The sequence below is a fragment of the Oppia nitens genome, unplaced genomic scaffold, assembly GCF_028296485.1.
Source record: "Oppia nitens isolate AA-2021 unplaced genomic scaffold, nextdenovo-longstitch-racon4-pilon3 scaffold16_pilon_pilon_pilon, whole genome shotgun sequence".
Classification (NCBI taxonomy): domain Eukaryota; kingdom Metazoa; phylum Arthropoda; class Arachnida; order Sarcoptiformes; family Oppiidae; genus Oppia; species Oppia nitens.
In genome coordinates this window covers 1917050-1931341 of record NW_026533195.1, presented here as the reverse complement: position 1 = coordinate 1931341, position 14292 = coordinate 1917050, and the positions used below count along the sequence as shown (strand labels likewise).

General features: G+C 30.3%; 2 protein-coding genes across 2 annotated transcripts; both read left to right on the top strand.

The window, feature by feature from the left end:
• The first annotated feature begins 1526 nt into the window (after positions 1–1526).
• On the top strand, positions 1527–2558 carry LOC128965053 (histone-lysine N-methyltransferase SETMAR-like). Its single transcript, XM_054311706.1, has one exon. The coding sequence runs from the start codon at positions 1527–1529 to the stop codon at positions 2556–2558; it is 1032 nt and encodes a 343-aa protein (XP_054167681.1).
• Positions 2559–10914: 8356 nt separating this feature from the next.
• On the top strand, positions 10915–13184 carry LOC128965044 (uncharacterized). The gene is made up of 2 exons (XM_054311697.1): positions 10915–11572; positions 11638–13184. The coding sequence occupies exons 1-2, from the start codon at positions 10998–11000 to the stop codon at positions 13145–13147; spliced, it is 2085 nt and encodes a 694-aa protein (XP_054167672.1). The 5' UTR covers positions 10915–10997; the 3' UTR covers positions 13148–13184.
• Positions 13185–14292: the final 1108 nt, after the last annotated feature.

The following is a 14292-nucleotide window of genomic DNA, read 5'->3' as shown; positions in this document are numbered from 1 at the left end:
GCATCAAATGACTCAGTATGACAAAATAAACTCAACTTTAGTCATGTACGGCATCAAATGACTCAGTATGACATAATATACTTAACTATAGTCATGCAGGATATCAAGTGACTTAGTATGACAAAATAAACTACTCATATGTGGTATCAAATGATTTAGTATAACAAAATAAACAACTATAATCATACTTTTTAAAAATTGATAATTTTGATCAATTATATCTTATTTTTGATGCTCTATACAATTCTAAACGTTAAAATTTTTACCTAAATTTTTTTACTTTGGCCGCCATTTTCTCTATGTTCCCGAAGAGATATCAAAATTTTAATGCATATTTATTATGTTTGTTTTTGATGCTTTATTCAAATCTATACTTTAAAAAAATTTTCTTAAAATTTTCTTTACTTTGGCCGCCATTTTCTCTATGTTCCCGAAGAGATATCGAAATTTTAATGAAACTTTTCAATACATTATTAGTAGTCCTCTAACCGAATCTGAAGTCAGAATTTCAAAATTCGCAAAAAAATATGCGACACACAGACAGACAGACAGACAGACTCAAAAAGCCATTATATATTTCAGTAAACAAAACTTTTCAAGTTTTTTTTGAAAATAATATATCATTAATATAAAACTATTTATTTATTTATTTTTATATAAACTCAAGGCCATCTATCATACAAAATTATTATTATTATAAAATTATTTTGAATAAAATTATTGTAATCTAAATGTTTTTTTTTAAAAAAAAGATTTTGTAATTTTAAATTTATTTAAAATGTTAATATTGTAATTTGAAGATAATTTTTTTTTTGAAGTATATTGTATCCAGGCAATAACAGCAATTTATTATCAAATATTATATAATTAATAATAATAAAAAATACAGTTAAATTACTTAATAATTACTTATTTAAAAAAAAACTATAATTAACAATTAATATTTAATTAAATTTATAAAATAACAAACTAGAGATTTTTTAATAATTTTTAAAATTATATTAAATTTAATAATTATTCAATTAATATGTTAAATATATAGTTTTAATATTCTTAAAATTATTTTATATATAAAGATAAAAATATATTTATGTAACTATAGCTGATATAAGTAGGAAAAAAAGTATATTATTAATGTAAAACTGTTGAAAAAAACATCAAGGACATCTAATAAATTTATTATTATAAAAAAATTTAATTTGAATAAAACTATTGTTATCTAAATATTTCTTTTATATAGATTTTTGTTATTTTGTAAAATTATTTAAATGAAAATATTGTAATTTGAAGATAATTTTTTTTTATATTTTAAGTATCTTGTATCCAGGCAATTTATAATCAATGACAGCTTGTCTTTTGGGAAGATAGCGCCACCTAAACGGTATAATATAAAAAATTGGTTGACACGTGTTTTTGATTGTTTACATATCAAACCCTTAACCTGTGATTTTCATCTAATTATCTCTAGTCGTGTATAAGATATAACCATTTAAAGAGGTCTGGTCAGAAGTTTTTCGGTGATACCAATGGAGTTATCGGAGGAACACAAACGTGTCATAATTTATTATGAGTTTTTGTCCACACAAGACCCAAACGAAATTCATCGTCGGATGATGGACAGGTTGGGCAATAATAGCCCTGCTTACAGTACAATCACCAAATGGATCCGACATTTCAAACTCGGTGTACAGTCATTTAAAGATGGCGAAAGAAAAGGTCCGGAAGTTACTGTATCGACYCCTGAAAATGTTGCCGCTGTCGAAAAGATAATAAGAGCAGATCCATGGATTACATACCGTGAGTTAGAGGAAAAGTCAGGCATTCATCGCACAACACTTCAAAAAATATGCACTGATTTGATTGGCGTACGGAAGCGTTTATGTCGGTTTGTTCCTCACTTTCTATCAGATGAGCAAAAACAACAACGTGTGAACATTTGCCGAGAAAATCTAAAGATGTGGAAGAATAAGGGACATGTTTTAATTGATAAGATCACTACAGGTGATGAAACATATGTTCATTATTATGAGCCAAAATTATCACGAGAAGCAAAGATATTTGTGTTTGAAGATGAGGTACCACCCGATATTGTCAAGCGAGATAAAACTATTGGAAAAGTTATGTATGCCGTATTTTTCAATACGGTAGGTTTGGTGGCCGCGGTAAAATTATGCGGACAGAAGACAGCCACGGCATTGTGGTACACCACACAATGTCTTCCTAAAGTCATTGAGGGGTCTGCTAAAAAAGGAATGCTGCTGCACCACGACAACAGCCGAGTTCATACTGCAAAACTGACTCAAGAGTTTTTGGCCAAAAATAATGTCAAGACTGTACCGCACCCGCCATATTCACCCGACCTTGCAATGTGTGACTTTTGTTTGTTTAGTGGTCTGAAGCATTTTCTTCGCGGACAAGCATTTAAGACAGAAGACGAGTTGGACTGCGCGGTGATGGAGTATTTTCACTCCATTTCTGAAGATCGCTATAAAAAAGCTTTCGAGATGTGGAGATCCCGAATGGAGCTATGCATCGAATTAGGAGGGGACTATATTTAAAAAATAAATTTTTTATTTACATAAATTACGTCTAGTTTTTTTTGTGCTACGTTAAAGTACGCTAAAGTATATTATTAATGTAAAACTGTTGAAAAAAACATCAAGGACATCTAATAAATTTATTATTATAAAAAAATTTAATTTGAATAAAACTATTGTTATCTAAATATTTCTTTTATATAGATTTTTGTTATTTTGTAAAATTATTTAAATGAAAATATTGTAATTTGAAGATAATTTTTTTTTATATTTTAAGTATCTTGTATCCAGGCAATTTATAATCAATGATTATATAACTAATAATAAAAAAAAATATTTTATGTAACTATATAACTGATAAGTATGAAAAATATCATAACATTAATGCATTACAATATTAGAAATTGATAAATAAAACATAATAATAATTTTTTGTTTAAAAATCTAAAAAAATTGTAGTTTTATTTTATTAATATAAAAATTATAAGAAAATAGAAATTTTTATATAAAATTTAAATAAAAATAATTTTTATTTTGTTTTTTCTATAAACAAAAAAAATGTCTTCAATTTTTAGATACCAACTATTAGTAGTAATAGTGGTTATCATAATTATTATAACTACCGGCGCCCGCAATAGTGATGATAATCATTGTATCAATGGGGGTCCAGTAGGCCTGAAAAGTGGTGTCCAGATATTTAAAGTAGATGACACTGGCGATTATAATAAAGATAATCCGAAACTAGTGACCAATTGGGCGGAAATTGAAAAAATATTTGCCGCTAATAAGTTAGTGGCCAACAATCCGATAAAATTGTTGGTCATATGCGGTCCACCCAGAATCGGTAAATCAACGTTTGCCAATCTATTGTATCTAAACAATGACCCGATCTATCTAATCAATACCAGTAATAATTATTATAATAACTTTGATTATGATAAAATTATTTATAAAATATTTGAAACATCCAGTAAACCCTATTTACCGAATACTAAAGGTGTTTGGATAACACCGGTTCCCATACCTGTTAGGGAACGACCCGATAGTGATATACTATACAATGTGTTTATTGTTGACATCGAGGGTATATTGGGTCCCAATTCCGATCAATTAATACATCAACAGTTATATGTGTTTCATTGATTATGTCCTCGCATTTTATCTATTATCTTAGGTAATAATAATAATAATAATAAAATATACTTAAATAATATTAATAAATAAAATTATTTATTAATTTTTTTTTGTAGACATCCTATCAATGAATATAACGAACAAATACTACAACTGTACACAACATTAGGCCAAACCGTACAGTCGATGATGAATGAAAAGATTATACTAATGGCCAGTAATTTGCCAGTAATAACAGATATTTCCGATACGGACGGTTAGATAGCGATAGATATATGGATACATTGAACAGGGATGCAAATATTGATTTAGAAAAATTTAGGAATTTTTATAAAGATATTGAGTGCTATTTGATGCCCGAACCGGCCGATCCTATACGAACCGGTAGTCTAGAGGAGGACAATCAAACTAACTATACTGTCGCTGATATTGGCCAGCGATACATGTATTATATACATGATTTTCGTTGGCTAACAATGTCTACCGAAACATATGGTCTGAAAACATTATCGGCTACGGGTAACCTATTGACAGGACTAGGATTTTATCAAATGTTGGGACCAATGTTTGACTTAATTACAAGCAATCAATTGGAAAAATTGCCGAATCATATGTCAATGTTATCCGCTAATTATTACCGAAAACTGGCCAACAATCTGGTCAAACAATATATCGATGAAACAAATATGTTTGAAGTTTATGGTAATGGTTTAGACGATAAGGTAGTTATTGATAATATTATTAGCAAATTGTTGGCCATTTTTATCCAAACGGCTAATCCGTTTGAAAACTGGTCGCACAGCAAATCCAACAGTAATGATAGGAAACATATATTAGACAAACTTAGCCAAACATTTGATGTAATCAATAGAAATGGCCAATTATATCGTCAATGCTATGTTAGCTATCGCACAGGTATGCATGAAGCTATACGTTCACTATTTATGGATCTAAATAATAATAAACCAATACGATCGGATCCGCTCAGGGATGTTAGTGATAAACTAATCAGAAAATTAGTAGAAAATTATAAAACCTATAATATGGTCGATAATCTGGATTTTGCCGACAAACTAGCGAACAGTATGTCCGTCTATTTTGAGGCCAACAATGAATTGGTTACCGAACTGAATAAAACTGTCGGTAAATATCAGACACAATTGATGGACAGTATTAACTGTAAGCCATTGTTGTCTATTAGGACAATGTCTGGTCGTTATAATCAATGGATTGAATCGCATACAGAAATATTTCCCCTGATTTACAACCAATTTATCAATAATGTTAACGTTATAACTAAACGATACGTCAATGTGGTCGACGATGGCCATCCCGGTGCTATCAACTATACGCAAGCTTTTATCGATGCAACAAACCATAGATTTGTGTCGGCATCGCGTATGGCCTGGTGGACGGAAACTACTATAAAAGTTGGGGCAGTCTGTTATAGTCTTAAATATCCATCAAAACCCCATAAATTATTTAATTGGTTTAAAAAATTTAAAAAATTAAAAAAAAAATTTTTATAATTAAATATTTTTTATTTTATTATTGTTTTTTAATAATAAATTTAAATTGAAACATACATAATTAGTTACTTGATTAATTATTAGTTATTAGTTATTTTCACGTCATAATTTTTAAATTTAAACATATTATAAACAATAAAAAAAAACAGTAGCTATAATGAAATATTGCTTTATCTTTATAATATATAACTTAATAAAAAGGTTATAAAATTGATAAAAATATATATATATATATAATATTTATCAATAAATAGATAAAATATTAATATTATATTTTCATTAATTCAAGTATTGCTAATTTTTATCTTAATGTTCAATTATATTATAATGTTAAATCAAATGCAAAAATTCAATATAAAAAAAATGTTTATTTTTAAAAAATATTTCATAATATTAAAAAGTTTCGTTAAGTCTATGTTTTTAGTCGCGTGTTTAGCTATCGGTGCCATTAAAATCAATAACATTATGGCCAGTAATGTTGAGACTAGTGATGTTGAGACCAGTAATGATGTCGAGACCAGTAATGATGTCGAGACCAGTAATGTTGAGACCAGTAATGTTGAGACCAGTAATGTTGAGATCAGTAATGTTGAGACCAGTAATGTTGAGACCAGTAATGTTGAGACCAGTAATGTTGAGACCAGTAATGTTGAGATCAGTAATGTTGAGACCAGTAATGTTGAGACCAGTAATGATGTCGAGACCAGTAATGTTGAGACCAGTAATGTTGAGACCAGTAATGTTGAGACCAGTAATGATGTCGAGACCAGTAATGTTGAGACCAGTAATGTTGAGACCAGTAATGTTGAGACCAGTAATGTTGAGACCAGTAATGTTGAGATCAGTAATGTTGAGATCAGTAATGTTGAGACCAGTAATGTTGAGACCAGTAATGTTGAGATCAGTAATGTTGAGACCAGTAATGTTGAGACCAGTAATGATGTCGAGACCAGTAATGTTGAGATCAGTAATGTTGAGACCAGTAATGTTGAGACCAGTAATGTTGAGACCAGTAATGATGTCGAGACCAGTAATGTTGAGACCAGTAATGTTGAGACCAGTAATGTTGAGACCAATAATGTCGACACCAATGAAATTGACTGGAAATATGGCGGTCCAGAAGGTTTGAAAAGTGTACAGATATTCAAAGTGGATGACAGCGAGAGAAATAACCCGAAACTAGTGGCCAATTGGGATGAAATTGACAAAATATTTTCAAGCAATCCATCGGTGGCCAACAAACCGCTCAAATTGGTGGTGATATGCGGCGCACCACGAATCGGTAAATCTACTTTTGCCAGTATATTGTATCTAAACAATGAGCCTATCTATCAAAATAATAATAATATTAGTATTGAAATAAATACTAAAAATATTGTTAAAATATTTGAGACATCGGGTAAAACATTTCGTACAAATACTAAGGGTGTTTGGATAACACCGGTTCCCATACCTGTTAGGGAACGACCCGATAGTGATATACTATACAATGTGTTTATTGTTGACGTCGAGGGTATATTGGGTCCCAATTCCGATCAATTTATTTATCAACAGTTATATGTATTATCATCGATGATGTCCTCGCATTTTATCTATTATCTCAGGTATTAAATTAGAAATTAATTAATTTATTTTTTTTAATAACATTTAAATTTTTCTAGACATCCATTCAATGAATATCACGAACAAGTACTACAACTGTACACAACATTAGCCCAAACCGTACAGTCGTTGAACGATAAGCTCATACTAATGTCCAGTAATTTGGTTAACGATCTGGAGTTTCGATACGGACGGGTAGATAGCGATAAATATATGGATAAATTAAACGAGGATGCAAAAATTAATCTAGGAAAGTTTACCAAATACTTTAAAAGTATTGAATGTTATCTGATGCCCGAACCGGCTGATCGAATGCGCACCGGTATGCTTAAAGATAGCGATACATACTATAACAGTGATGATGTCGGGGACAGTTATATGAAGTATATAAGCGATTTTCGTCAGCTAACAATGGCCACCACCACCACCACCACTACCAACAGTGATCTGAAAATATCGGGAAAGCCGATGAATGGTCGGGACTTTTATCGGGCACTGCGATCACTGTTCGACTTAATTACTAATAATAATAAACTACACAAAATACCGAATCAGATATCATTAATGATTGCCGATTCTAACAAAAAACTAACCGATAAGTTGGCAAAAAAATATCAACAATCGCTGGACGATTGGCAGCAACAGTATGTGTACAATGGCCTGGATATCGATAAAATCGATGACCAACACACGGAACTGGTCGTCCAATTGGTCAAAAAGTTATTACTGAAAGATAATCCCTATCGTCATTGGTCTAAATCCATGGACGGCAGCAGCGGCCAAATGAAGGACAGTTGTTTAGTGGCAGTTGAACTGAAAGACAAACTTAACCAACAATACGATAGGTTTGCTAGAAATGCCAGACTATATCGAAAGTGTTTCGACTCGTATACCGATGCCCTCAGGTTAGGCATCTGTCAACTGATCGGCCATCTAGAAGCTAAACCGCTAATAGACGGGTTGGATCGTCAGCTCCGGGATTTGAATGACATACATAGAAAAAGAGTGGTCAATTGGTTCAAAGAGTATGTCCTCGACGGTGACTACAATTTTGGCCAATTGCTTGCTAAACGTCTAGACGACTACTACGGTCTCAATGAATCCAATCTATTGGCAACGATGTCGGCTGTCTATCGATACGAAACCAAGTTGTTGGCCGCAAACCAGTTGAAGGTCTGGTGGAAATTGATTATCAACGGCTCTAACCAATGGATATACGCTCACAACGATGTATTCGGTGGTATAAGCGGCGATTTTGTCGACCAATTGGCTGCCAATTCGGCGAGATATTCGGATATTGTTTGCGTAAGCATCGCTACCGTAGACTATTTGGCCAATTTTCAGACAGTTGTATCGAAACGTTTTCTGGCCAATTCGGGTCACCAAAGAAATATAGAAACCTTTTGCGATATGTTGGCCACTATTAGTACATATGGTTTGGCCGCTACGGTTGGTCCACCGGCCCTTGTGATTGGCATACCCTACTCACTGTACGCTGGTATTAGATGGTGTCGAAAGCCCACTAAACAAACTAATGTTAAACAAAAGTTAAACTAAACTTTAAACTAAAGTTATACTTAAAAAAAAATAGAAACAAACAAATGGGCAACGCTTACCTTAGAGGGCTTCGTTTTTTTATATTGTTTGCGCGTGCATTACAACACTGTATTAAATGTATTAATAATACTATTTGCACGTGAAATCACACGATTGTATTCACATTAGAAATAAAAAAAATATAAATCATAATATGACTCCACACCAACCCTATTAAACACACTACTATCTAACCCCAACCACCCCACCACCACTTCCTAACCTCCCACACCCTACCCCACTCACCCCCCAAACTAACCTAAATATAAAGATAAGTTTAATGCTTTTTTTATTATACTTTAAAAACAATATAAAAAACCAAGCCCTCTAAGGTAAGTAATGCCAACAAATGTTTATATATATATATTAATATATATATTCAGTATCATGATAACAATTTATGGTATGAGTAGCAGGGAACCGGGTGGTTAGCTACATGTGCTAAATATTTGTAAATTTTTTCTAAATGCATATTATTTTCGCAGAAAAATAATTAAATTTTAATTTTTATTTAAAATTATTTAAAAATTGAAAATTTGATAATTTTTGCGAAAATAATATGCATTTGACAAAAAAATTTACAAAAATTTAGCACATGTAGCTAACGTCACTGTTCCCTGTGAATCATACCATAAATTGTTATCATGATATTTTAAAAATCTAAAATTTCTTAAAAGTTTAGACGAAATATATGATTTCAATAAATAAATAGATAAAATTGTTATTATATTTTTAGTTATTTAAAATATTTAATTTTTATCACACAAACACACACACACACACACATATATATATATATATATATATATATACAAAAAATATACTATTATATTATTTAGCCAGTTATATTAATTACTAGTTAGCTAACTGTGCTCTCTCAGTTGGTTAGTTTAATATTATACTATTAATATATATTAATAATCAATTTATAATTTAATAATAATTAATAAAAAAAAATTAATAATAATTATTAATTATTTTTACTGATATAAAGAAAATAATTGATTTCATTATTATAAAAATATTTAATATAAATACTATTAACTACTACTTTCAATTTTATTATTTATATAAAATTTATATAAGAAGGCGGTCAATCGATCTTGAGCGGCGTATTTTTTGAATAACTTTTAAACGGTTAGAGATAATTTAATTCTGTAAAATACATTTAAGAATATCATATCGACCACACTTAATATACACACAATCACAAAACTAGGATGACCAGATATACAAAATATCGGGACCAATGAAAGACACTATGCTACAGGTCAAACTACAACAGACTAATTTTTTATGACAATGTAAATTTGTAGTCAAGAAATAATAGTTTAATATAAAAAAGAATCATCAAAATCGGATTGGTACTTTTATTTTTATACCTTGTTAAATTTGTCATAAATCACATTGTTTAAAATTGTCTAAAATAAAATTGACGTTATTTGTAAATATTATATACTTATTAAATGAAGATTTTCATGTTATCACTAAATCTAAAAACAAAATTTTAATATGTCGACTAGTTTTCGAAATAATCGACTTTCAATATAAATTATAATATCAAATTACAATAGTGTAATTTATATTGAGTCGATTATTTCGAAAACTAGTCTACATAATAAAATTTTGTTTTTAGAAATAATAATATAATTGAAAATTTAATCTTCTAAATATATAATAGTCATAAATAACGTCAATTTTATTTTGGACAATTTTATACAATGTGATTTATGACAAATTTAACAAGGTATAAAAACAAAAGTATCAATCCGATTTTGATGATTCTTTTTTTATATTAAACTATTATTTCTTGACTACAAATTTACATTGTCATAAAAAATTAGTCTGTTATAGTTTGACCTGTAGCATAGTGTCTTGCGTTGGTCCCGATATTTTGTATATCTGGTCATCCTAGTTTTGTGATTTCGTGTATATTAAGTGTGGTCGATATGATATTCTTAAATGTATTTTACAGAATTAAATTATGTCTTACCGTTCAAAAGTTATTCAAAAAATACGCCGCTCAAGATCGATTGACCGCCTTCTTATATATATATATATAAATTTTATATAAATTTACAGTAAAATAAATTAAAAATAAATTAGTTAATTAAAGTTGTTATGTTTAAATTGTAATACAATTCTAATTATATTTTTAAATAAATTATATATAATTAACAACAAACAAAATAAAATAATAAAATTTAATATTAAATAACTATTATTAAGAAATTTTTGTTTTTTTTAAATAAATATAATGGATGTATCAAAACATAATTGTTTGTATTGATTTTTTTTCAATACATAATCTTTTTGTATCCAGGCAATAGCAATTATATCAAAAATTATATAACTATCTAACTAAAAAAACTACACTTAAAGTTAATTATAATAGTTTTTTTTTAAATACAACAACAACAACAACAAAAAATACATTAATAACATTTTAATTTATTAATAGGTTATAAATATATTATGCAAAAATAGATTTTATAAATCAATTAATTATAAGACGTTATAAATTGTGTGAAAACATGTATGAAATTTAATATCAATAATAAAAACTGGATATTAAATAGATTTAATATAAAATATAATTATGGGTATAGACGAACCTAAAGCTACCGGAGCTGTTGAAACCAATCATGTAGAGACAGGTGATCGGTACGGGAAATATGGCGGTCCAGAGGGTCTGAAAAGTGTACAGATATTTACAGTCGATGACAGCAATAGAGACGATCAGAAAATGGTGGCCAATTGGGATGAAATTGACAAAATATTTTCCGACAATCCCGCGGTGGCCAACAAACCACTAAAATTAGTGGTCATATGCGGCGCTCCGCGAATCGGTAAATCTACGTTTGCCAGTCTATTGTATCTAAACAATGAGCCTATCTATCAAAATAGTGATAATAATGATAATAATAATAATAATACAAAAACTATTACCAAAATATTTGAGACATCGGGTAAAACATTTCGGGCCAATACTAAAGGTGTTTGGATAACACCGGTTCCCATACCTGTTAGGGAACGACCCGATAGTGATATACTATACAATGTGTTTATTGTTGACGTCGAGGGTATATTGGGTCCCAATTCCGATCAATTTATTTATCAACAGTTATATGTATTATCATCGATGATGTCCTCGCATTTTATCTATTATCTCAGGTATTCAATCAAATTAATTAATTAATTAAATAACTATTATTTTATTATTTTGTTTATTTTTCTAGACATCCATTCAATGAATATCACGAACAAGTACTACAATTGTACACAACATTAGCCCAAACCGTACAGTCGTTAAACGATAAGCTCATACTAATGGCCAGTAATTTGATTAATCAACAGGAGTTTCGATACGGACGGGTAGATAGCGACAAATATGTGGATATTTTGAACAGCGATTCAAACATTAATCTCACAAAATTTACCAAATATTTTAAATGCATAGACTGCTATCTGATGCCCGAACCGGCTGATCGTATGCGCACCGGTATGCTTAAAGATAGCGATACATACTATACCAGCGATGATGTCGGGCACAGTTATCTTAAGTATGTACACGAGTTTCGTCAGCTAATAATGGCCACCACCGCCAATACTGGAGCTGACAATGGCCTGAAAACATCGACAACAACTGGACAGCCGATAAATGGTCGGGACTTTCATCGGGCATTGCGACCACTGTTCGACTTAATTACTACTACCAATCGATTGGAAAAGTTACCGAACGAAATGTCGTTATTGGCGGCCGATTTTGCCGACAAATTGATTCAACGATTGATTGAAAAATATCAGCAATCGATTGGCGATTGTTATGAACAATATATGTATAACGGTCTGGCCATTGATCTACTCGATAGCCGTCACACGGAACTGGTCGGCCAATTGCTGGACGATTTAGTCCATACTGATAATCCCTATTGTCATTGGTCTAAATCGGCCGACGGTTTGGACAATACGGCAGCAGTTGACAGCAGTAGACTTGAATTAATTGGCAAACTTGACAACCAATACGATAGGTTTGCCCGAAATGCACGACTCTATCGAAACTGTTTGAACTCGTATACCGATGCCATCAGTATTGGTATCCGTCAAATGATCGGCCGGTTAGCCGTTAATCCAAAACTTGATGGTTTGAATCGCGAGCTCCAGGACCTGAATTCTGTACACAGTAAACGTGTGGACAGTTGGTTTAGGGAGCAAGCGTTGAAAGCCAATCGACAACAACACGACAGTGACTACGATTTTGGTCAATTGCTGGACAAACATATAGACGGCTACTACGGTCTCAATGAGTCGAATCTATTGGCAATGGGATCGGCTGTCTATCGATACGAGTCGGAGTTATTGGCGACGAAAGCGTCAAAGGGCTGGTTGAATGGTATGCTTAACGGTTCTAATCAATGGATACACGCGCACAATGAGGTGATTCGGCGTATTGGACCCGATTTTGCCCAACGATTAGCTGCCAACAGTGCCAGATATGCCGATAAGGTTTCGGTAGGCATTCTGGCCAGTGATGTCGACTATTTGGTCGAATTTAGTACTATTATAGCTAAACGTTTTGATTCAAATTCGGGTCTGAATTGGGCACTAGAAATCGGTTCCGATTTGTTGGCCAGTAGTGTTATAATTGGTTTGGGCGCACTGGCTGTTCCCGAAATGCTGGTCATTGGCATACCTTATTCGGTATATGCTTGTATTAAGTGGGCTCGAAAACCAACTAAACAAAATTAATTAATTAATCAATTAACCTTGAACTAATTAACTAACAGCGCTAAACTATGTTAGATATATATATATATTCTATGTTAATAGTATAATTAGTTGTAATTTTTATGAATATTATTAATTTTAATCAAAAGTTATACTAATTATATATATATATATATATAGTATATATTTTAATATACACTAAACATTTTCAAAATAAACTCGATACTTTTTTATTTGTGTTACTTATGTTTTTTTTGTGCTACATTTGGTAATTATAAAAAATATCATTTTGTTATGTGTTGTTTAAAAAAATGCGACATGATTTATGTAAGTATATAATTATTAATAATAGAGATAGAGTTACACAAAAAACATATGTATAATATACATAAAAAGGGCCCGAGTTTTCGCAAGCTAAAAAGCCGTGTATTTAAAAAAAATCAAAAATAAATCTTTTATTTATTTTATTAAAAATATTTCTTATAATTTATATATAAATCTATTGTTTAACTGTTTATATTTTTTTTAGTTTAACTTTCGTTTAGTAGATTTAGTTTTGTTTTAACATTAGAATACAATTGAAAAATAACATAAAATTAGTAATAATTGAATTAATAAAAATATAATAAAAATTATATAATTTCATCAATTTACTAAACTTTTTATTAAATTATATATTATAAAGATTAAGGTTATATTTCACTATTTGTAACTTTTAATGTTGTTTATTTTGCTGTTTATAATACTGTTTGATATTAATTGTATAATTTTTATCTTTATAATACATAATTTAATATAAGCTGTAATTTTTATTTTTTTTATATAATAAATAGATAATATTTTATTGTTCATTGTATTGTAATTAAGACAAATATAATTTTTGTATTAAATACAAGTATTTTATTAATTATAAAAAATACTAATTAATACAACTATAAGTTACGACTATGGCCTCAACCGAACCTATAGCTGTTGAGACAGTTGTTGAAAATAATTGGAAATATGGCGGTCCAGTGGGTCTACAAAGTGTACAGATATTTACAGTCGATGACAGCGGCGACAATAGACATGAACCGAAACTGTTGGCCAATTGGGATGAAATTGAAAAAATATTTGCCGACAATACTCAAGTGGCCAACAAACCGCTTAAATTGGTTGTCATATGT

Bases quoted from the DNA above. Each gene is read 5' to 3' on its own strand.
- LOC128965044 (XM_054311697.1), top strand. From the start codon at position 10,998: ATGGGTATAGACGAACCTAAAGCTACCGGAGCTGTTGAAACCAATCAT. The intron at 11,573-11,637 runs GTATTCAATCAA...TTATTTTTCTAG, and splicing joins CATTTTATCTATTATCTCAG to ACATCCATTCAATGAATATC.